Source organism: Lepidochelys kempii, chromosome 10 (assembly GCF_965140265.1).
Source record: "Lepidochelys kempii isolate rLepKem1 chromosome 10, rLepKem1.hap2, whole genome shotgun sequence".
In the NCBI taxonomy this organism is placed as follows: Eukaryota; Metazoa; Chordata; order Testudines; family Cheloniidae; genus Lepidochelys; species Lepidochelys kempii.
In genome coordinates, this window is record NC_133265.1 from 43,750,554 (window position 1) to 43,774,340 (window position 23,787).

Sequence of the window (23,787 nt, forward strand, 5' to 3'; positions counted from 1 at the left end):
ATTAACTCTCTCCCCATGTAAAGGAGTCCATTCTTCATTTCCTTTCTGTTATGACTTCAAAAGCAATTACAATTGTGCAGGGTTTTATGTAAACTATTCTGCAGAAGGGCTCTTGTCTGAGTATATTCAGATAGAGTTAAAGCAAGTAACTCAAAGCCCAGAGAATGGAGCAGTGCCTTGTATGGAAAATCTCCAGAACTCTGCAGCAGCACTACAGCCTCAGTTGTAGGGACTAGAGGAGGCGCACAAATAAAATTTCTAAGTTGTTACTAATGGCAACTGAGATCCTCTTCTTCCCCAATACTTCTCCTTTTGCTTCACTCTTGGAGAGTGAGCTTTAAATGAGTTGATGGTGAGTAGGCAGATTACTCCTGGGGACATTCTGCACCAAAAAAATTAAATTCTGCACACAACACTTCCAGTTCTGCGTATTTGTCAAATTAACACAGTATTATCACACTAGTTTCCATGATTTTTGGTCACTTATTTCAAAATATCTGTCAGCAAGTACGTCTGTAACAATACAGCAACAAAAAATTCAGGAAATGTTTTTTGACAAATTCCTTACAAGGCATATTAATACAGAACTCTGAGTAATACATTTAAACTACAATACCATATTTCCCACACCCCTCTGAAGCAGTGCAAAGGCTTGGGGGAGTCAGGGTAATGGAGGAGTTGAGGGAGAGAAGTGATTGCTGGGATGGAGCCTGGGTGTGAACTTGGAGGGTTGTTGGGTATGGGTCAGAAAAGTATATGGAACAGACTTTTTTGGGAGGGAGGCGGGGGGGATTGTTAGGGAGCTTCCCCCATGCTGACCCCTAGCATCCCATTCAGTCAGACACATCTGACTTGCACCCCTTGTCCACATGTCTCCCCCATTTCCATGTGGCCCTGCACGCCCTGCCCCGTCACCATGTGGCCCTGCACCTCCACTTCCATTCAGCCTCTGCCCCAGTCTGTCCTCCCCCACTAGCCCTTGTTTGACTCCCCAGCAGCCCCATGCTGTGTCTCCCCTTAGTCCCTGTCTCCTGACCTGGCCCAACAGGTGCTATGAAGATGGTAGGCTCTTTCTCTTCCCTAGTTGGCCAGGAGCTGCTGCTCTGTTCTAGCACCACAGCACCCTCTGGTGGGCAAAAAGCAGAGCAGCCGCAACTTTCAAGCCAAAGCTTTTTTCTGTGAAAAATTAAAAATATGCATGGCTCATTATGCCTGTGTGTAGTGGTGCAGAATTCCCACAGGAGTAACTTCTTGCAGGATTTTTATAAGCAGCCTTCTGGTACTGGAAGGATCATCTTCTTAGTATCTCTGCAGCTGGTGTTTCAAGAATAGCCTGGTTTCCATTAGTAGGATATTTAAAGGACCATATGGCTCTGGACACTAGCCAGTTGGGCCTCTTGGTGTTTACCACAATGCACACCAACTCCTGGCACTGTCCAACTGAGACCTCCTCACTGGAAAAGTCCCTAAATTTAAGTCACAGGTGGAGTAGTAAGTGGGGGAGACTGGGAGAAGGACCAAGACAAAACTATATTATGGGGACTGAAAGGTGGGAAAAGATGGTGCAGAAGGGATGAAGGAGAACATAAGTTGGTGGGTTTTGGTTTTTGTTGGCTGGTTGGTTTTTTTTTGTTTTGTGTTTTTAAAACACCCGCAGCCTCACTGGCAAAGTACTAAAATGCTACTTTGGCTGTAGTTTGTAGGCACTTCAGCCTCAACTTGCTTTCTGAACTGGTGTCTGTCAATTCTATTTCACATCTTCCTCTTCATAAAGAGTCAAAATAAACTGCTGAGAAGGCAGCGAAGCATTTTGGTGGGGAGGAAGGACTGTTTGAATAGTCAGCAAACAGTAGAAGTTTGAACTACCCAGTTCAAAATAGAGAAGGTGTTTGTACAACCTTTCCACCACTATTTTACTAAATGATTACATAAAGGAAAGATGTCATATAAACCTGAAAAGTCTCCTTTTTAAAAGGAAGTGGGCAACTAATGAGCCAGACTGTAATAGCAACAAGCCACAACGGTGTGCATTAGTTGGCTATTGATGTATTAATTTCTCTGATACATGCCTGGTTGTGGATTATGTGAACCTAAACCTCTCTCATCCTCATATTCAGCTCTTACCTTGCTGCTGATTAACTAGTAGTTGAATATTAATGGTACACGGCTGTCTTAAATAAATGCCAATTGTAGCATCAATTCATTTTTAATAATTTGTATGTAGCAGGTTTCTTGGTGAAATCTGCTGTAATGCTGTTCTAGAGTTCTGTCGCAAGGTTTGGCATATCAGCATTCATACTTCAGTATGTCATCAGCTCTGTTTCCATGCATAACACTCTTGTTCTGGTGGCCAGACAAAACATACTTGTTTCAAATAGTCTAGTCAGACTTACTGATACTTAACTTTGTGCTGTACCCTACAGTATAAAATGCTTTAAAACACATTCCAGTGCTTACATAGATGTACTAGAAAAGTAGTTGGTCTCCTTCATAGTAGGCTGAGTAAATTAACACCCCAACTTCTCCTTTTCCAGATGTTGGAGAGTATGATTAAGAAACCTCGGCCAACCCGTGCTGAGGGCAGTGACGTTGCTAATGCTGTCTTGGATGGAGCAGACTGCATCATGCTGTCTGGGGAGACTGCCAAAGGAGATTACCCTCTTGAGGCTGTCCGTATGCAGCACGCTGTGAGTAGTGCCTTTGCTTTAAAGGGTAGAATTACATAGTCCAAAATTGGAAATTTTCCAAAGAGGTAAAGGTAGCATATATCCCACTTCCTGCTTTTCACTTCATCCAGATGTCTGGTTGTCCAAATGCATTCAGAGTCAAGTAGCAATACCTAGCAGTTCTATAATGGCAGCTCCTTGTCCATGCTCCCACTAACCCCTGCTTTCTGAAAAAGTAAATCTGTTCTTCCTTCTATTTCTTCCTCCCATTCATCTTCCTAACCTACACTTACATGGAGCATGGACTTGTAAGCCCACTGTAGCCTGACAAGGAGCAGGTCAGTGTGGCACTGCCCTCTGCCACTAGATCATCTATGAGAAATGGTTTCCTTTACATGCCAGACATGCAAATGTCACTTGCCATGTGCTTTGTACTCATCACTTAGAGGCAGAGCCAAGAATTGAAGTGCAGTGCTGAGATGTCCACTTCAGTGGACTGTAAGAAACCGTAACTTATATTTATGTGGCAAGGTTGAGCTTTCTTCGTTACCCTGGTGTTGATTTCCTTGAGTCCACGGCTCTAACCTCTAACTCAAGCTGCGGAGCTGCTCCAAGGATCATTTTGGCCTTTGAGCTCAACTCCAGATACTGAAAAACCATTCAAATTTAAATAAATGAACTTGTGTGGTAAGGGAATGGGATGGTTTAATGGGGTGCTTGTTCCAGGTTTACTGTCCTGTTGCCTTCAACAGCTCTGCATTTGGCTACTGTTTATGGGGATGTTTCTTGCATGATGACTGACAGGACTTTTTTTTTTTTTTTTTTTTTTTTTACATGTTTAAACTGCCAGAAACCTCTCTGCTCTGCCTTGAGTTCACCCAGCTCATCTTCCCATTAATTTAAGTTTAATGCTAAGTGTCTAGAAGTACTGATGATCTCCGGGTAACTGCTGTGAATTACAGCATTTACAATGCACTAGTTTGTCAGTTGCAGTTCAGGTTATATAGATTAATAAACATAGCTACTAATGTGCATTTACAATTCCTTACATAAGTATACTTTCTTCTCACTGTTAATTGTATTTGATTTATGTGCACTGGAACTTTTGTTCACTTAGGGAACAGATGATGAAACCAGACTGTGGGCCAATGATCTTAAAGCATGTGATAGCTCTGCACTGTAAACTACTCACTAACTGCCTGCCTAAAGCTTCTCCTACTAGGAAATCTTGAGGGTTGACCCTGATACCTAAATCTGGAAACTTGCTGCAGTAAAACTTAATTTCAGAAATGAACTCTTGTGATCCAGTTTAGTTTCAGATAATCTAGTTCGACTAGCAGAAGTTCTTTAGATCTGGCTACTAGATAGTATGTGGGTACTGGTGATCTCAAGTGTTTGACCTTCCTTTTTTTTTTTAGTTACTGTAGGTAGGTCAACAGATTAATACAAGTGGTTCTAGGCTGTATTTTTCACGTAAGGCAAAATACTGCCTTTCTTAATGGATGGTGGCTTTTATTGATGTAGTCTTGAACTTCCATATTATAGCTCATCGTACCTACACTGCATTTATGCAAGGTTCTTAATTACCAGGTTAAGTTCTGAACACTTGGTTTCATAGTGGCAAAACATATTGGAGAATTGAACCTCCAAGCATGAGGGGAAAATAAACCAGGGCACGCAGCTAAGGTGAAACTGAAGCTTCTGATGTAATGCAAAATGGATGTGCCTACTGGCTTCAGAATCATAACCATCAAAGGTTTTGTCCCCACCTTTCCTTAAACTTGGGCTATCCCCTAATCAAACCCTGCCTGTGGAGGCATTTAGTACCGCTGCAACGTTACTAGGAGTAGCTAGACACTTGTGGTTTTTTCCTAAAGTGAATGCTATTAGAATAGGCCAGGTTACAACCTCAGAGCACCAACTTCTGCTTATCCCTTTTTACCATGATGCAATGAGTAGTTAATATTGGCACACATGGACTAAGGCTTGTCTGCACAAAAGTGCACTAAATCCCCAGGCTCAGCCGAGGGCAGTTCAAAACATTGAGGCTTTCTGTTGCCTTTAGGGTGCGGGGAGGGGAAAATCTCACGAATCTCTCTAGAGTATCTGGGGTCAAAACCTCCAATTATGGAATCTGGCTTCTGTAAAATAAGGCCGTGAGGCTCAGTCTCTACCTTTCCAGACTAAGCCATATAAAATGGCAGTGTGACAGCTTACCAGCACTGCAAGCATTGACCACTGTAAAACTAACTGAAAGGAGCTGCTCTTCTTTCTAGAAGAAAACAGTTTATCCTAAACCTTACAGCGGGTAAGGAATCTGACATGACAGTGACACTATAGAAATGTCTAAACAGTTCAAACAAATTCAGGTTCCCCAAGCACTTACGCAGTCCCATTACCTGCAGCTCCATTTACCAGAACTGCTCTTCCTAGAAGTAGGGTCTTAATACTGGGTTGGTAAGTTTGTTTTTTCTCACTTCTAGAGCACAGTTTTCTCCCTTTCCAGGAGCATGAGGGTTTTACATGCAGGTGTATGGTGACTGCATAATCCTCCTGGGTTGCTCCTGCTTTCTTCCCAGGTAACTTTGCCAGTGGTAAGACTGCCCAATTGCAGTGACAGCAAAATGAGCATGGACCACTTTTATTGATGCTTTCTTGGTCTAAAAGTCAAGTCAGCTGATAAGAGTAGGACCCTTATGTTCCTGCTTTCCAGCTTCTGTTATGAAAAATGTATTTCACATTTTAGCATCTTTTATAAATGTGAAGACTGGTTCTTCACACCTAAGCTGAAAACAATGAGATGCTCTAGCTAGGTGCACTCCCTCCCTATAGCTTCTAGGAATGTTAGGGTGTTTCAGAATCTGGAAGTACTTTATGTACCAATCTAAAAGAATTTATCCTCTAGGAATGGGGGAGAAAGCCTGTTTAAACTTGGTGCCAGAAGTTTCTCCAGTATACTTGATACGTCCTTTCTACACCCAATGAATCTCTCTGACCTGACAGATGTGTTGGTAGAATGTAATAATTACCACTTGCTGACAACTCTCTAATTTCCACTGGATATCAAAAATTGACTCTAGTGGTAATCCTAATGTCCCCAAAAGATGAGGCACAGTCCTCTAGGAGTTCAGTAGCAAGTTTCCAGATGTTGGACAGGATACCTCTCCCTGGGAAGGAAGCAGCTCCCAAAATTTCCATTCGTCCTGTCAGTTTAAAAAGTTGGCAACTAATTTGACCGGTGGGAAAAGCAAGTCTTGAAACTCTGCCCTTGCCTGTTTGTCTAAAGAGCTGAATGAAATTCAAAGAAAGTAGGACATGTCTATACTCCACTGCAGTTTGGACTATAGGATGTTAATAGCACATACCAAAGTGCTTTGCAGTAACTCTACCATGTGTATGCTGCAGGTGCATACTAAGATTTCTAGTTCACGTTAATGTAATCCATTTTCCAAACTGAAGGGCAGTGTAGACAAACCCTAAGGGCAGGTCTACTCTACAGACTTGCATCAGCAAAGCTGCAGCACATCTGGTGAAGATACTCTAAGCTAACAGAGCTCTTTCCCGTTGGCTGAATTGTGACCGCTTCTCACAGAGGTGGAGTTACGTCAGTGGGAGAATTTCTGCTGCTGACATAGCGCTGCCTACACAGGGGGTTACTGTCAGTGTAGCTATGTCACTCAAGGGCAGGGGTCTCAAACACAAATGACCACAAGGGCCACATGAGGACTAGCTCATTGGCCTGAGGACCACATTACTGACCCCCCCCACCCCTTTCAGAGGCTCCGCCCCTGCCCTGCCTCTTCCCACCCCTTCCCTGCCCCCAGGGGGTGGAGGAGGGGTGTGGGGTGTGGTGGGGATTTAGTGCACAGGGGGTTGGGGTGCGGCAGGGGGCTCAGGGCAGGGCATCAGGATGCAGGGTGCAGCAGCAGATTCAGGGCGGGGGTGTGGGGTGCAGCAGGGAGCTCAGGGCAGAGATGCAGGGGGACCGCAGGGAGCTGGCGGGCCACAGGAAATAGCACGTGGGCCATGTGTTTGAGACCCCTGCTCAAGGGTATGGATTTCTTTCACACCTCTGAGTGATGCAGCTATACCGAAGTAAGTATGTAGTTTAAACTAAGGGCTTGTCTACACTGGCAATTTACAGCACTGCAACTTTCTCACTCAGGGGTATGGAAAAACACCCCCCTGAGCACAGCAAATTTCAGTGCTGTAAAGCGCCAGTGTAAACAGCGCACCAGCGCTGGGAGCTGTGGCTCTGCCATGACTACACAAGCCATGTTAAAGCGCTGCCTTGGCTTTTATATGCAGACAAACAGTTGTTGCACAGGTGGGCCATGGCGTTTTCATAACATGTTGGGGGTGTGACAGGGGAGCCTCAGAAAGGTTAAGGTTGAGAACACCTGATTTAGGTGTCTCAGTCTGAATTATTGTTACAAAGGATCTGGTGGCTGGAGACCAGGAGTCAGAATTTCCGCATCCTCTGGGATATCTAGACAAGCTGCTGAACTTGTAACTTAAATAAAGAAAATTATAAGGTGGGCATAACAGTGACAATTCATTAACATTTGTAATATGCTTGTCCTCACCTGGAAAGTCCCATAGGGTGAAGTATCTCTATTTAGATGGATTTAGTCTGTCTGAAGCCTCCATTTGTCTTGCTTGCTATAAATAACTTCAGCTAGTAATCTCTTCAAGAGTATCAACTTTTCTGCATGCTTTTTTAGTAAACTCTGCAAGCCTTCTTTATGTGGTTGTGAAGGGCTAGCATTGCCTAGTCAGACAAGAATTCTTGTCCTAAAAATGCTTTGTTAGGCATACCTACTGATCTGTATAAAATTCCTAGATTCTATACAAACTCACTTGGAATATCCATGGACTGTCTGTAAGCTGGATGTTGAAGCTTCTCATGACGCCTTCATTCTATGAACAAAAACTAGAAGCATCTTCTGTAGTTGTACACTTGACTAAGTAGAGTAAATACAAATATTAAATGAGGATTTCTGTACGCTACATTTTTTTGAGAAAACAACCATATAAGGAAGACTTGTAATACTGTTCACAGTATAGAAACTAAAGGGTAGGGTGGTGCAACTGTAAAGATTAAGTTTCTTGGCTTGTCTTTAAGGTAACAGCCAAACCATAAAATGAGCCCGCCTTCTTTGCTTGCAAAGAATGAGATGGAAGGTGGTGGCATTGTTAACAATTGGACTCTTCTTCTATAGAAGATTATTCTAACAGTGCTCTGGGCCATTAGAAGGATGGGGTGAACACATATGCATCCCTGAAGCAACATATACCTTGCATTCTACTACTATGTGTTCTCTGGCACACCTAAAAGTTGAGCCCCTGGTAGAGTGCAGAAGCAGGACCCACAGTAAGCTGACACTTTAAGGCTTGTCTACACACTATGGGAGTGTGATTTCTAAAGTGCACTGTTGTACATTAATTGGTGCACTTAACATAGTACTGGTTTAAAAAAAAACTACATAAAATTGCACCGAGGAACTTATAGTGTGCACCAGCAGTGTCTAATCGACCAATTAATGTGCCACACATAAATGTGCTTTAGAAATCCTACCCCATAAAGTGCATTACCCCACCATGTAGATATGCCCTTAGCATATAATTAGATGAGCAGTTTTCGTAAGGAAGTGAGGGGCCCCCCACCTTCCTTAGCCTAAACAAATACAGACAACTCAAAAAATTTAGCCTGACTTCAGGCCCTGGGGCGGCTTGACTGTAAAGCTATCTGTACTTGAGATTTTTTGAGAGCAGCTATCAGAATAATGTAGCAGAAAAGGTCCCATTCTGAAAACACATGATCTGATGTACAAACTAGCTGTAAGAAATGGCACTGAATGTCCACTAGCCTTGGCAATGTTAGAATTCTAACCGTGTTTGTCTATATTAAATCTTAACCTCCAAGCCAAAGGAAGTTTCACAACCCTACCTCTAATAATCTTTGCCTGCATGACTATGACAATTAAGCAAATTAACTCAATATCACATTACTCTCTGGTGTATCTTTCCTTCTTTCTGTCACTTCTTTCTTCTCCCTCCCTCTTACCCCGGCCTGCAGATCGCTCGCGAGGCTGAGGCCGCAATTTTTCACCGTCAGCTGTTTGAAGAACTTTTCCGCGTCACTGCTAACAACAGGGACCCTGCTGATGCCATGGCTGTAGGCGCTGTGGAGGCCTCTTTTAAGTGCTTAGCTCCAGCTCTGATAGTTCTGACCGAGTCTGGCAGGTAGGGCTCAGAAAGGGCAAGAAAGACTTAGGCTCTAAAGATAAATAAGCATTTTCACTCCACAGAGCGTGCGTTAGAGATGCTCTAACAAAGACAAACTTCTTGTGCTTCAGGCCATGTTTCGATGGGTAGAAACACATTCCACTATAACACAATAGTACACACCGTGTGAGCAGCTCTTTGTAGTTCAAAACTTCAGCTTGGCATACACTAGCAGAATCTGAGTTTACATCATCCTTATAGTACAGCAGGATTGGAGGTAGGTAGAAGCAGAGCAAGAGTGCCTGGCAGTTGGGCATGGATGTGAAGAGTGTGCTGGCCAGGCAGGGTGGGGTGATTTGGCAGGTCTCACTTGAATTCAGAAGAGAAACCTCTTTATCAATTATCTGGTGGGTGAATGTTTATTAAATAGCATACCCTGATTGCTAATTTGAGGTTGCACAAGCAGTGTGCTTGGCTAAACAGATGACCGCCACCAGCATGGTACCATACATTAATCTGGACTTGCTAGTATAAAACTGATTGGTAAATCTTCTGAATATCAAAATAAAGGTTATGCTATTGGCATCCTGCTGGGCATGGCACCTCACCTTACCCTGTCACCTGAGCGCTGACTGACACGAATGTCGTCTTCCCCGAATGCGTGTTGCTCTTATAGATTGCTCGTGAGGCCGAAGCCGCCATCTTTCACAGGCAATTGTTTGAGGAACTACGTCGGCTGGCCCCTCTGAACCGTGACCCTACGGAGGCCGCCGCTGTTGGCGCTGTAGAAGCTTCCTTCAAGTGCTGCAGTGGGGCTATTATCGTCCTCACCAAGTCTGGAAGGTAGGAGGTGAAAGGTTCCCTCAAGTCAAATGGACTTCAGTGACCGGGGTGGGGGTAAAGGACACCTTCAAAAGTGTGTTTTTAAGAACGAATGAAATGGTGACACTGAAGCAGCTAGAAAACCAGGCAACTTCCAAGCTAAGGTCATCAGTCTGCAATACCCAGTTTCACTAAGAAGATGGACAAACATTTCAGAAATCTGCAGATATTTAGTCTTAATTCAGTTCTTCAGCGTTCCTCAACCATTTTGGCATCAGCACCAAGCATGTAGAATTTTTTTTTTCTGCTGATAAAATTGCATCTTTGTTGCCAGTAAAGCTGGCTGGAAAACTTTGACAGGAAACAACTTTTGAAAGTTTGTGTTTAGTCACTTTAACCAGAGAAATCTTGGATTTTGACAGTAGGTCTGAAGTTCACTGGATGCAGAATCTAGCTTTTTGAATAAGGCAGTACCTTTCAGCCTACATTTTCCAGCTGAGTTGACTACAGTAACAGCAAAAGTAAAGACCTGCCTGACATGGCATCACTGGCTAAACCATTATTAGAATATTGACTCCTCCTGTTTTCTAGTCCTATGACCATACAGCAGACTTCAAGCACAGGACTACTGGGCCTGGCTTAAAGAGAGGCTTGTTTAAACAGGAGGCTAAAAATACAGAAGTTTGTTCCCTTTTGTAGGTTAACACTTCTTAATGTCTGTCCTGCTTAGGTGTACAGTCTAAGATCAGTTATTGAAGACAATAAAGCAAGGCCTAAAGTATCCAACAGACAAATCTGTGGAATATGCCTCTAATACTAGGTTCACCCAATGCCTGTTTCCTGCACCAGCTTCCACTGCTTAGTGCCAACAGCGTGCAAGGCACTAGTTCATGGAACAACACCCTGGAGTGTTTTGGGATTATGACAAATGTTAATGCTATTATGGTCGCCTGTGGCTAGAAAATACAGGAAAGCACAGTAAGGGGCCTTAAACCAGCTCATCAGCTTCTAGTTTCTCCAAACTGAGAACTGAGTTGCTCCTCTCAAAGCAAGTTTTGGCTAACGATAAGTTGTAGGTGGTTTTTGTTTTGATTTGATTTTTTTGCTTGTTTTGTGCCTCCCTTCCTCCCCCATCCCCTCCCCCCAAAAAAAACAAACAAACCAACCTGATGAACATTATGAATCTTCACCCTGAATCTGGACCCTGCAGGTAATGGTACAACTGACATGTCATTTAAACATACTCAGCACCTATTCTGGATGAAGAACTGTGCCAGTTGTGAATTCTTCACTTTAAAGAAATTTTCAAGCTGGTGCTTGCTTTATTGCTACAGAACAGGGAATAATAGCTGTAAGCATGAGAGCTTGTGTTCTTCTTGTGCTTGTGCTTCCAATGTTTCTGTATAAAGGGTTCCAGCCAGCCTTACACTTGACCTTTCTGAAGAGATCTGAACTTTGATATTTGAATATTTTTAGCTCTGGATTCTGTTACAGCCTCTGAATACCTGGATCTCCTTGAGCCACTGGAAGGCTTTTCTGACAGTAGAAAGGGTTTGTCAGAGTGGCTGGGTTGATGAAATTGGAACTGCTGTCTTTTAATCAACAAAAACTTTGACTGGAAATCTTTAGTATTAAGCATCTTTGAAGTTTGATTCATTAGAACTGGACCATAAGAATCTAGTTGAAACAAGTGTATAATTCTGTTCTATGATACATTTTGAGCAGTAAAATATAACTATAAATATCGTGGCCTTTTGCAGTTCCTGACAGAGTCTGTTTAATCCCTGAGCATGCACCACCTTCCAGAATTTAACTTCCCTCCCAGTAGGAAGGGGTGGCACCTGTACCAGTACTAGCTTCTGCTGCTAGAGACTTTGAGACTCTGAATAGGCATCATTTGTGCCTACCATCCCATATTCACTAGATGTCCCACGTAAATATTTCCATTTTACCATATTTGCTTCCAGACCCTTGCATAAAAACCAAGTTGGGCAACAGATCATAGCAGGATAGGCCTATTATGTTATCTGCATTCATCTTTAAGCAGGTGAAAAGGGGATTTCTCCCTATGTATCTGACCTGAGCTGTGTGTGGTTAATAAAAAAACAAAACACTGATTCAAAGAACCTTAGAGTTCCCTATGTTTTTCCCTACAGTTTCCCTCTAATAGTGGCTCCCAGTGACTGCCTTGAAAATAGCCTGCTCTAGCAAGTCTCCTGTTAACACTTCAGTGACTGCGCACAGGGTATGATGCAGCAGAGGTCATTCCTTCTACCTGCCCTCCCCGCCCCCCTTTTTCAAGGGAAAGGATTCTAGATCCTTCAGAAGAATTTGATTTCTTGTGACTGCAATTCTGCCACAACTCTCCCCGGCAAATTATTTGAACTTTGTGGATGCTCTGGAAATGCCAGTGACTCCCCCAAAATGGTGTGGGTTTTTTGGTTTTGTTGTGGCTTTTTGCAACATTGCATTCCTTCTCCCACACCAGGGACTGAATATTGCCTTTGCCAGCCATGGGAGCAAGGGACTCCACCTAACCCTGTGATCAGATATGCTTAAATGAAAAATAGACTGAAACCAGCAAGCAAACTCCGCACTCCTATCTGGCAAGCTGTCACCACTACTTACATCCCCTTGCACAGTTTATTTGCAGTGATTATTTTCTCCTTTCTCGCCCCCCCCCCCCAATAGCACAGTGGTGGTATTAGGAAATAAAGTCTTCCATTCTCCTGCCCATGAAAAGAGGAGCACTCAGGCCAAACCTTCACTGTTTTGCTCTGAAGAGAACAGGATTCATGCATGCTGCCTGAAGTACCAAAGGGTCAAAACCACATGACTATGACGCACAGAAGGGCAGCAAAATAAAAGCCACACAATATCTGCCCACCTTGACATTACTGCCAGCAGAGCTACAACACCCAATGCAGGAAACATCCACCTTAAGTGTAGAGTGAAGTTTCCTAAACTCTTTGGTTTCGAAAAACTGAAGTGGGATGACACCAGGTTTGTAGAGAAGGGGGAAGAGACTCCCTGTTCCAACAGATGGTTTGCTATGCCCTAAAGCAAGAGAGATCATGTGGACCTGAGGCAGTCCTTCCAGGAAAGGATGCTGTGTATCATGTCCTCTATTGTAGGTCGGGGGACAAAGGACCAGCCTGGCCTTCAAACTAAACTTGATGTAAACCTTGATTCTCTTGCATGATTTTTATTGCAAGTAGTCTTCCTGGCCAATGTGTGCAAAATATCCAAGCAGTGGTTACCATTAGCTGTTTCCACGCCACTCAGTCTCCACATAAGTGAAGATAGCACCTACTTATAAGAAGTGCCATGATCATTTCTCTGATCTTGTCTTCTGTTCACTGTGCTTGCTGTGAACACTTGAAGTTTCTCAAACTCTTGTTGGGCTGCCATATATGGGATGCTTTTGGAGGTTAATTCTACCTTCAATTTTGTTCTCCCTCCTATTAGATCTGCTCACCTGGTGTCCAGGTTCCGCCCACGTGCTCCTATCATTGCTGTGACTCGTAATGGACAGACAGCACGCCAGGCCCATCTGTACCGTGGCATCTTCCCTGTGTTGTGCAAAGAACCCACCCATGATGCATGGGCTGAGGATGTGGATCTCAGAGTTAACCTTGGCATGAATGTTGGTGAGTTATGTTGCTTTATCTTTACTCTGGTCAGGTAACTGATAGCTTATGGAAGAACCACCCCTTGGGGCATCTTTTGCCATCTGGCAGAGCCTTAAGGCTGTTAGTTAGAAGAAATACTGCTTGTGACCAACGAATGGGCCTCCTACAATCACACCTCCTTAGCCAGATCTGGTGCTCCGACTGATAACTTCATACTGAAAACCACTCCCCTTCACAACAGGCCTTGATTTTTAATAGCGCTAATGGAAAGTTGTACAGACAAATGCTTATTGGTCTGTCTGGTGAGTGGCCACCTTGTTTTTTTTTAAAAAAAAAACAAAAAAAAAACCAACCTTGGGCTGCGGTAAAGGGTACTCCTCCCACTGTTACGGTGCACTTTGCATTAACTGACAAAGGCCCAACACCAAAGTTCACTATGGGCTGTATGAACTGGAATTTCACCTAGCGGCGGCACCTGTAGCTGAGTTTAAGGTCTCAACATGGAACAAATGGTGTAGGACAGAGGTGAGGTGTCCTGTCTTTTTTTTGTGGTAGATCAAACCATGTTTGAAGTGCTCTTACTGCTAGGACAACCGAGTCCTTTAGCCTGGTGTAATGATGTCATCTCGTGGCATGAAGGGGGTATGGGAACAAGAACTAGGTGAAGCCCTTAGCCATAGTAGCTGCTCTTTACATTCTAAATGAGGTCCAAGAGAGCTACTAAATCCATGTGGTAGCTCTGGTAACCCCCCTCTATTACATTTGGACTTACAAGAAAGAAATGGTATTCCTTGTCTCTGGATGCAGACCTGTTGTGGAAGACATGCTAAAACCTAATAATACTGAGTCTACTGTATATTATGGCATCTAATGGAACAGTTGACATGAGCTTGGTTTGCAGATATTCACAAATCTTTCTCTTCCAGGCAAAGCACGTGGCTTCTTCAAGACTGGCGATCTTGTCATTGTACTTACAGGATGGCGCCCTGGGTCCGGCTACACCAACACCATGCGTGTGGTGCCAGTTCCATGAACACCATCTCTCAAACTCTCCCCAGCAACACCTTCCCTCTTCCCCCACTTTCTTCTCCTCTGCTCTACCCCCTTGCCTTAGGCTGGCAATTGCTTGCAGTGTTATCCGTGTGTAGAGTGGATATAGGTTGCTAAACACCATCAAATGCAGCAGCGGGGGAAGGAGGACCTTTGTCACTCTAAAAATACTTGAAATGTTTTAGTTTTTGAAAAGTAAATGACCTTTTTTTTTCCCTAAGGTGATTCTGCCCTGAGGTAGTTGGGAGTTGGTGTAGGAAATTCCTGAATGGTGACCGAACTTGTGCTGCTCATCCCCCTCTTTGTAGACTGGATACTGTCTTAAGGGTGAATACTGTGTCTTTCCCTGCACCTTTCTCAGGAGTGCAGGGGAAGGAGGCAATAACAAGGTGATCGTCTGAGTTCCAGTGTTAACACTCTGCAACAGGCAGAATACAGCTCTGTACCCTGTAGGTTCAGATAATCATCAGCTTAATTCAATGCCTCTCTTCTCTGCCATGTCCTCCTAATTACTCCCCCACTGCAAACTTGTACTGTCACCAATGCACTCCAGTTTAGGAGCTGTGGTAGATTAAGGCATGGATCTATGTAGCCACACTTGAACACACTTGCAGTATGTAAACTAGTCTTCTTGTCTCCCCCTCTGGATTTACAGTGGCTCTCTGCACTCCATAGTTTAAACTCCACTACAGATACATCCAGTATCTAACACACCAATGGATGTTGATGAAAGAGTAAGATGTGCTTAACCCTTTAAGTCCTAAAATGTCAACTTTCATGAGACAGATTACTGTGTATCCCCCTCCCAGTGCAAATGGAGATAACTACTTCAGGGTTCCAGTATACCTGGAAAGCAGTGATAGAAACCTCCAGCACAGACCAAAGTCTAAGATGCAGGGTTCCTTCTAAGTCAGTTAGTCATTTCTGGGCAGCAGGGAGAAATAGAACAAGGATAAAACCAGGGTTTTGCTCTTAAAGGGTTAAGTGTTGCATTTCCATTTCCTGTGCTGCTGAGCTCCTTGTGCTCCTCCTGCAATGTTGCATATCTGTCTGAGTTGAGTAGTCACGTTTCCTGAGAGCATTCTCCTATGTTGTAAATCTGGACAAGTTATTTACTGTAACAGGTGTATTGGGTGGTAGAGCACAACTATGTACATCAATAAAGAAAAGCTGAAGCACCCATCAGACTTCTGCTCTTGCTTGGTTTTTCCATTGGCAAGGTGGAGTCCTTTGCGAAGAAAAGGTGACTAAGCTGACCAGCTGAAACACATCAATGCTTACAAATAATATCTGAAAACTAAAGGAGGAAAAACCTATTTTCCATATTAGTTGAAAGCTATTTTATCCTTGGTTGTGGAAGGAATTCTCAATACTGTAGTTGTTGCATGGCAGCTAGATGGTAGAGCCCTCAGATGTGCCAAATCTATTGTAACTTCAGACATAGCTGTCTCTTGTGCAGACATAAAGATCACTTACCAGCTACATCACTTCCCAATCCAGTGTGGTAACTAGAGCAAAGCAGCTGTCATCTACCCACCAATTTGCATCACAGTGCAGCTGGATGCTACACATGTGGTAACTTACTCCAGTTTCTAAAACTTTCTAGTGTGAGTCTTCAAGTACCACATGTCTTGATACGGGAATGAGTCTTGCTCTGTGGGCTTCTGCTGTTCTGCCCTAACAAAACAAGGGCTGCCAAATTTTAAAAATAGTACATCAGAATGTGCCGCTAGTACTCCTTTTTACATCAGAATGTAGTAATTGGTATATCTAGTAATCTAGACTTCTGCTTCATTGTTCAGAAGCACCCTTTGATACAAAACCCAAACTTGCTGCTACTCAAGTTGCACTTGATTTGCCAGGGCTAAATGTGTTCGAGGGAGGAGGGGAGCATCAAAAAAAGAGGCCTTGCAGGGAAAACATGGCTAAATATTCTCTACACCAGTGGTTCTCAACCTGGGGTACACAAGTCTTCCAAGGGGTACATCAGCTCGTCTAGATATTTGCCTAGTTTTACAACAGGCTACATAAAAAGCACTGGAGAAGTCAGTTAAAACTAAAATTTCATATAGACAATCTTATATTGATCTAGATATTATGCACTGAAATGAAGTACAATATTTGTATGCCAATTGATTTTTTTATAATTTTATAGTAAAAATGAGAAAGTAAGCACTTATTCAGTAGTAATGTGCTGTGACACTTACAAAATCAGACAAAATACGTAAGCAAGTCGTTTGAGGTGCAATGTGGGGGTATGCAAGACCAATCAGACTCCTGAAGGGGTAGAGTAATCTGGAAAGGCTTAGAGCCACTAATCTACACTACTAGCTTATTCCTAGAAATAGACAACATGGAGCTGTTTCACTTAAATTCCCCTTTCCTCCTCACCCCTGCTCTTAATAAGCTGTGAACTTTGAATACTCTTCTTCTCTGGGCAAATGTTTCGTACCTGACTTAATACAAGCAATATATATGGAGAGCAAACAAATTTTTGTGGGTGTAGAGGGCTTAAGCATCTACAGATAAATAAGGCAAGGGGAGGAGTAGGTGTTCAGGGCCTTAATCAGACATCAAGGACCTCGCTTACAGCCTATGGCAGGATGGGATCAGTTGAGCTGGCCACCATAAAAAGGGTAGAGCTCTCCTGAAAGGGCTAGTGCTGGCCCGCACTTGGACTAGGGTAATAGAATGCTGCCCTTCCACTCCTTAATGCTTTCCAAGTGTAGGGAGAGGGAAGGGTGAACCAGCTGCCTTTGGGTTGCAAGGTTCCAGATTAAGGCGATAACTGTAGATGTGCAAAACTACTTAAGTGAGAAGTTTCACAAACCACTAGCTGGCATAGCTGTTTTGGTGTGAATAGTCTCTTGGGGCCAGACATAGTAGCCTCTTATATCTGAAAGGCATCCTTTTTGAAACCCACAGCCTGGTATATGACTAGGAGACAGGCTGTCTGCCTCAGAGGCTATCCATTAGAATCTTGCCTAGTCAAGCTGGAGCCCATGTCTGGCAAGTTTGTCTCTAGACTCTTCTTTCCCTTACTGAGCTGGAACTCTTATCTTGAGGCCTAGTCCTACATCTTTTGCATTCCATTCTCTGGCTATGCTAAGTGTGAGGGCTCTGGCTGGGGGTGAGGGCTGGGGCAGATGGTTGGAGAGGGCCAGGGGTGAGGGGTCCACGGTGCAGGAGGGGTCTCAGGGCTGGATTGCGGGGGGGGGGGGGAAGAGGTCTACTACCCCTTCCCCCCCACCTACCCTCTTCCTGCAGCAGCACTGTGCCGGGGGAGAGGTGCACAGCTTAGCAGGAATTTGGGCCTAGAGTAACTTGCTGTGCTACAGCACACTTCACCACTTCTGAAGAAGCTTACAACAGCACTGGCCAAGGCATTTTTTTAAAGTGAAACAGTATTACAGAACATCCTTCTTTGCTGTTAGAAAATGACCAGTGGATAACCTGTATCCCTGTTCCTTTGGGAAGGGGTCATCACTAGAGACCAGCTCACTAACTCTGGGAAGTTGGGGTATGTCTACCTTGCAGTTAAGACACCTGAGGCTGGCCTGGGTCAGCTAACTTGGGCTTTGGGGCTGTTTAATTGCATTGTAGATATTTTGCCTCCTCTGAACTATGTGCCTCGCCCCACAGTTAAAAACTCTCTACAGTTCACGCAGAAAACTGAACTACACGCACAACAATGTGTGCAGACTAATGCTTGTTTATCTGCACTGGTCAGCTCAAGGGGAGGGGGTAGAAGAGAGTCCTCAAAAGCAACTGGAGGGTTCAGAAGACTGCTGGTGGATGACTGAAAATACCTCAGATCACTGCTTTGAGTCCACCTGTACTGACAAGTGAGATCATTAGCATGAGATGACCTCAAGAGTTGGTGGTCTTGGTTGGTAGGGAGTAGATGTCTCCAGTATGTTGACAGTCTCATCAGGGCTGAGGAGTGAATAGGTGCAAAGGCTGAACAGTGCCCCCCGCACCCCCATTCCTAGGCACTCTGTCTGCATGTGCATATACATGCAGAGTGCTGTATGTACCAGTGAGGCAGTATCCACAACACAGTTACACAGGCAATGTTTGGGCTTATCACTGCTGCAGTGTGAACAGGACTTTAGGAAAAGAGTGACTGATAGTGGGGACCCTCCCCTCACATTTCATGTCCCTGGCCCCATTCTAGGACAGTGGTTCGGCAGTGACAGGGAACAGTGTCACCTCTTAGAATGGCCCTGCCTGTTCCTTGAATGTCTCTGATCCAAACACTGAATAGGTTTGACCCTGCTTATCTTGAGAGCACAGTAGGAGACTGCCATAAAACAATGGATTCAATCGTAGGAGTTAAAATGTGGAAGCGCTGGATTTATAGTTCACAGGCCCTCAGGTGCTCATGGTGAATTGATTAGGATGGTCCTAATTTTAGATAACACTTTAACAACATAAAGGGGGGGGGTCTATTCTGGGGCCAAAAATAGCTGAAATGTCAAGTCTCAAATTGTTTTATTTTGAAGAACCAAAAATGAGACAATAAAATGGGAGCATGCCCTTCTGAATTGTCCCAGCAGGTGGTGAGCTTTCACTGATGTTATCAAGTTAGACTGGAGCCAGATTTGTATTTGTCCCAGATTTAGCATCCTTCTGCTTTTTATTGCTATTCCTGTACTCTTTTTGTAATGCAAATTTATTAATTCATACAGTCCATGTGCCATGGCCATTACAGTAATGGTCAGCCTTTAAGTACATGTGTGGTTTTTATCTAATCTACAAAAAGCAAAGTCTTCAACCTTAGATTTAAAAAGAGACTAAATCTGTAGTCCAGTTCCACAGGGACGGGAAGTTAGGACCATCTGATAGCTATTTGCTAACCTAAATGAAATGTGTTTAATGGGGTTCAGATTAATTTCCTGGGTCTTGTCTACTCATACATCTATTCTTGAACAGTGATAAAGGTGCTAGATAGCACCTTTATAAATGTGCATTTTAGTGGTCGTATCATAACTATCACTAAAAATCACACCCCTAACCAATGTATTTATGGAGGCACAAAAAGTGTGTGTAATAGGCTTTAGGGGTCTACAGTACACAGGTCCTAGTCCTGCTGGCAGGCACAATAATGAGACAGAGCTTAACTACTCAGGCAGAGAATTGGCCATAAGAATGGCCATAGCGGGTCAGACTAATGGTCCATTTACCCCAGTATCCTGCCTTCTGACAGTGGACAGTGCCAGGTGCTCCAGAGGGAATGAACAGAACAGGTAATCATCAAGAAATCCATCCCCTGTTGCCTATTCCCAGTATCTGGTCCCTCTGGAACATGGCTATTTGGGGGATTGGTGGGGGGAGCTCACACTGTTAGAGCACCCCTAGCCCTGCAGAAAAGGAGTGGGCATTGCAGCTGCCCATCCAACTTTCACTCAAAAAATTAAACTTTTTTCCTTACAAAGAATAGGGGAGAAAATCAGCCAGGAGTGGGGGGGGTGTCAGAGGGAAGGCAAGCAGCAAAGGGATGGATTGCTGCTAAACACGCAGAGCTGGGCAGGGCTTATACCCATAGTTATTTGCTTCTGTGAGATGGTGGGATTAGAAGCCTGACGAACACATGGGCAAAAGGTTCTCTTCCCTTAAAGTTCCAGCAACTGCGTTTAAAGCCATTGAGATGAGCAGAGTAGGCTGTTCTTGTTTGTTTCCTCATGGGGTTACAAATTTGTCTTTGTGCCTTGCTTTCCCCATCTATAAGGTGGGGGTAATAATACCTACTTCCCACAAGGGGTGAGGCCAGCAGCTCTTCGAGATCCCCAGATGACAGGCATTTAGCATGATGATAATGATTTCAACTAACTAGGGTGTGGTTTCCTAGGAGTTTGACACAAATGACCAGAGGGCTGTGTGAGGTTGAAAGAGCTCTATCCACCTAGACTGGACTAGAGACAACAAAGCTGGGTACATGAGCACCCTCTACAAATAACCCCCAGCATAGGGAGCAATTGTTCTATCTGGAACAAAGAAAAGGGACCAGCAAGCGGCTGTTAGTATGGACTGCAGTGCAAACAATACATCAGAACAAAAGAGGGGCTAGGTTTTGTCTGACTAGCTGAATGTGATGCTGCATTTAGACCATTATGCTGAGAGTGCTAGGAGAATCAAATGCTGATTACACTTAACAAGGTTCAGGCCTGAGTCCATTTGGTTCTGGGGATTGTCACAATCCTGCTATCTATAACTTTCTTTTCAGGTACAGCTCAGAGGTATTGGTGCCTGTACTAGTGTGAATACAACTTGACAGAGCCGCACATTTAAATAAAGCAGCTCTGACTCCTCATCCCTTCCCTCGAGCTGTTCTCTCGCCTCCACTAGGTTGTTGCATTGGTGCTAATTAAAGAGCGTGTGTAAATAGCCTTCTGTGTGTGCCTCTCAATCTCTCTCTTGTTCCTCTGGAACTCAGTCCTTTAGCAGGATTAGTGGGCTGATTTCCCAAAGTACACAGTGGCTTGTACTTCTCACTAAAGCTGTGACCAGCTCAGTGCAGATGGGCTGGAATGTCTGGTAAAGCCCTTCAGTCACACACCCTCACCCTGTGTGCTGGTCTGAACCACACGCATTCTGCATCCCATTAGCCAGCTAAGTCTATTCATTAGCAGCACGGACAGACTCTACTGGGGCTTAGAGAGATCTCCGAAAAGAGCCAGGTTTCTCACTAAAAGCCCTGGGCTTTGGCCATGGCTGGGATGCTGAGGAGGAGAAGACAGTACCTCCATTTTGGAATTCTATAGACAAACTCTCACTGCAATTGCCATGCTAGTCAGGTATTTCACAAAGCAACAATCAGTAAAAGGCTTAGTTAGAAAGATCTAGACAGATGTACTGGGGAGACAGTGAATGAGTCGAGCTCTGAAGGACTTACTGTGAGAGACTAAAGAGGACTCAAAATATTTAGATTATCAGTGGCTCTCAACCTTTCCAGACTACTGTACGCCTTTCAGGAGCCTGATTTGTCTTGCATTACCCCCAAATTTCACTTAAGTTAAAAACTACTTGCTTACAAAATCAGACATAAAACTACAAAAGTGTTAGCACACTGTTACTGAAATACTGCTTTCTCATTTTTACCATATAATTATAAATCAATTGAAATACACTGTATTTGCACTTGTGTTCAGTACATAGAGCAGTATAAACAACTCATATGAAATTCTTGTTTGAACTGACTTTGCTAGTGCTTTTTATGTAGCCTGTTGTAAAACTAGGCAAATATCTAGATGAGTTGATGTACCCCTGGTAGACCTCTGTGTATTCCCAGGGGTATGCATACCCCTGCTTGAGAACCACTGATCTAAGGCAAGGTTAATAGGTGATTTGATTTCAGCTTACAAGTCCCTACATGGAGAAGCCATTTCTGTCAGTCTACTATCAGACTCTTTAAACTAGCAGAAAAAGGCATGAGATCCAGTGGTTGGAAGCTGAAGCTAGACAAATTCAGCTTAGAAATAAAGACTACAAAAATGGTGAGGCTAGTTCACCATTGGAACAACTAACCTAGGGATAGGATGGATTCTCCGTCACTGGAAGTGTTTTAGAAAGCTGCCCATCTAATCTTAAAGACCTGCTCTAGCTCAGCTGGAAGTGATGGGCTGGATGCAGGAATCACTAGAGGTAGTTCTCTAGCCTTTGTTATACAGGAGGTCAGACTAGGTCAGAGGTGGGCAAACTATGGCCTGTGGGACCATTCTGCCATGCCCCTGAGCTCCTGGCCTGGGAGGCTTGCCCCCAGCCCCTCCCCTGCTGTCCCCTCTCCCCCTCAGCCTCAGCTCACTGCGCCGCCGGTGCAATGCTCTGGGTGGTGAGCTCCTGGGGCAGCGCAGCTGCAGAGCCCAGCCTGACCCGGTGCTCTGTGCTGCGCGGCACATGGCTGGCTCCAGCCGGGCAGTGCGGCTGCCAGCCACTGGTGCTCCAGGAAGCACGGTACGGGAGCAGGGAGTGGGGTTGGATAGAGGGCAGGGGAGTTTGGGGGGTGGTCAGGGGTGTGGATAAGGGTCAGGGTGGTCAGAAGGCGGGGAACAGGGAGGTTGAATGTGAGGCAGGGGTTCCAGGGGCAGTCAGGAAGTAGAAAGGGGGTTGGATGGGTCAGCAGGAGGCAGTTGGGGCAGGGGGTAGTCAGGGGACAGAGAGCAAGGGGGGTGGATAGGGCAGGAGTCCTGGAGGGGTCTGTCAGGGAACAGGGGGATTGGATGGGACAGGAGTCCCAGCGGGGGGGGGGGATATCAGGGGGTGAGAAGCAAGGGGGGTTGGATAGGGGGTGGGGGCCGGACCACACCTGGCTGTTTGGGGAGGCACAGCCTCTCATAACTGGCCCTCCATACAATTTCTGAAACCCTATACGGCCCTCAGGCCAAAAAGTTTGTCCATCCCTGAACTATGTGATCATTGGGGCTGCTGAAGCCTGAAGACATGATTTTGTGGTGAGCTACTCTGGATAGCCTTTTCCCTTCTGTCTCCCCAAGGTCCAGTGGGGACCTGTCCCTCCTAGTTCTTAAGAGCTCTAACTTACTGTCCCCTTCCTTTAAAAGGAGATGAATGAATGAGATTGATTACTTTATTGCTGCATGAAGTGTTCTCCAACTTCAATCTCTCTGGTCACTTGATTAGAGACCTAAAAGTGACAGTTCTTCCACCAAAAAACTTCAAAATCAGACTCCAACGAGAGACTGCTGAATTGGAATTAATTTGCAAACTGGATACAATTAACTTAGGCTTGAATAGAGACTGGGAGTGGATGGGTCATTACACAAAGTAAAACTATTTCCTCCCCCCACCCCCACTGTTCCTCAGACATTCTTGTCAACTGCTGGAAATGGCCCACCTTGATTGTCACTACAAAAGGTTTTCTTCCCCCCCCCCCCCACCCCACCCCCGGCTCTCCTGCTGGTATTAGCTCATCTTAAGTGATCGCTCTCCTTACAGTGTGTATGGTAACACCCATTGTTTCATGTTCTCTGTGTATATAAATCTCCCCACTGTATTTTCCACTGAATGCATCCAATGAAGTGAGCTGTAGCTCACTAAAGCTTATGCTCAAATAAATTGGTTAGTCTCTAAGGTGCCACAAGTCCTCCTTTTCTTTTTGTGAATACAGACTAACATGGCTGCTACTCTGAAACCTGTCATTAACAGGCTAGAATCCAAGAGTCGTGGCTCCCAGTCCCCAGCTCTGGCCGTTAGCCCACCCTGAGAATACAGTAGCAGCAGCAGCAGAATTTGGAGCACTTTATAGTTTGCTTTTTCAAACAGGTTCTCGCTCACTCAAGCCCCCATCTCACACGCTCCACTCCCACTGGATGACACAAACAGTGACCACAGTGGTGCTAAGGGAGCCCATACGCGCTGCTCCCTGCAGCTTG

General features: G+C 44.6%; 1 protein-coding gene across 2 annotated transcripts in view; it reads left to right on the forward strand.

Moving 5' to 3' along the window:
• PKM (pyruvate kinase M1/2) overlaps positions 1-15,583 on the forward strand; it is a 39,137-nt gene extending 23,554 nt beyond the window's left edge. The window contains exons 8-11 of one of the 2 annotated variants that reach the window (XM_073363162.1): positions 2,535-2,687; positions 9,571-9,737; positions 13,185-13,366; positions 14,275-15,583. In XM_073363162.1, the coding sequence (XP_073219263.1) occupies positions 2,535-2,687; positions 9,571-9,737; positions 13,185-13,366; positions 14,275-14,381 (609 nt within the window). In that variant the 3' untranslated portion in view covers positions 14,382-15,583. Of the gene's footprint in view, positions 1-2,534; positions 2,688-8,745; positions 8,913-9,570; positions 9,738-13,184; positions 13,367-14,274 lie in introns of both variants that reach the window. The other variant, XM_073363161.1, reaches the window with a different exon arrangement.
• The last annotated feature ends 8,204 nt before the right edge of the window (positions 15,584-23,787 follow it).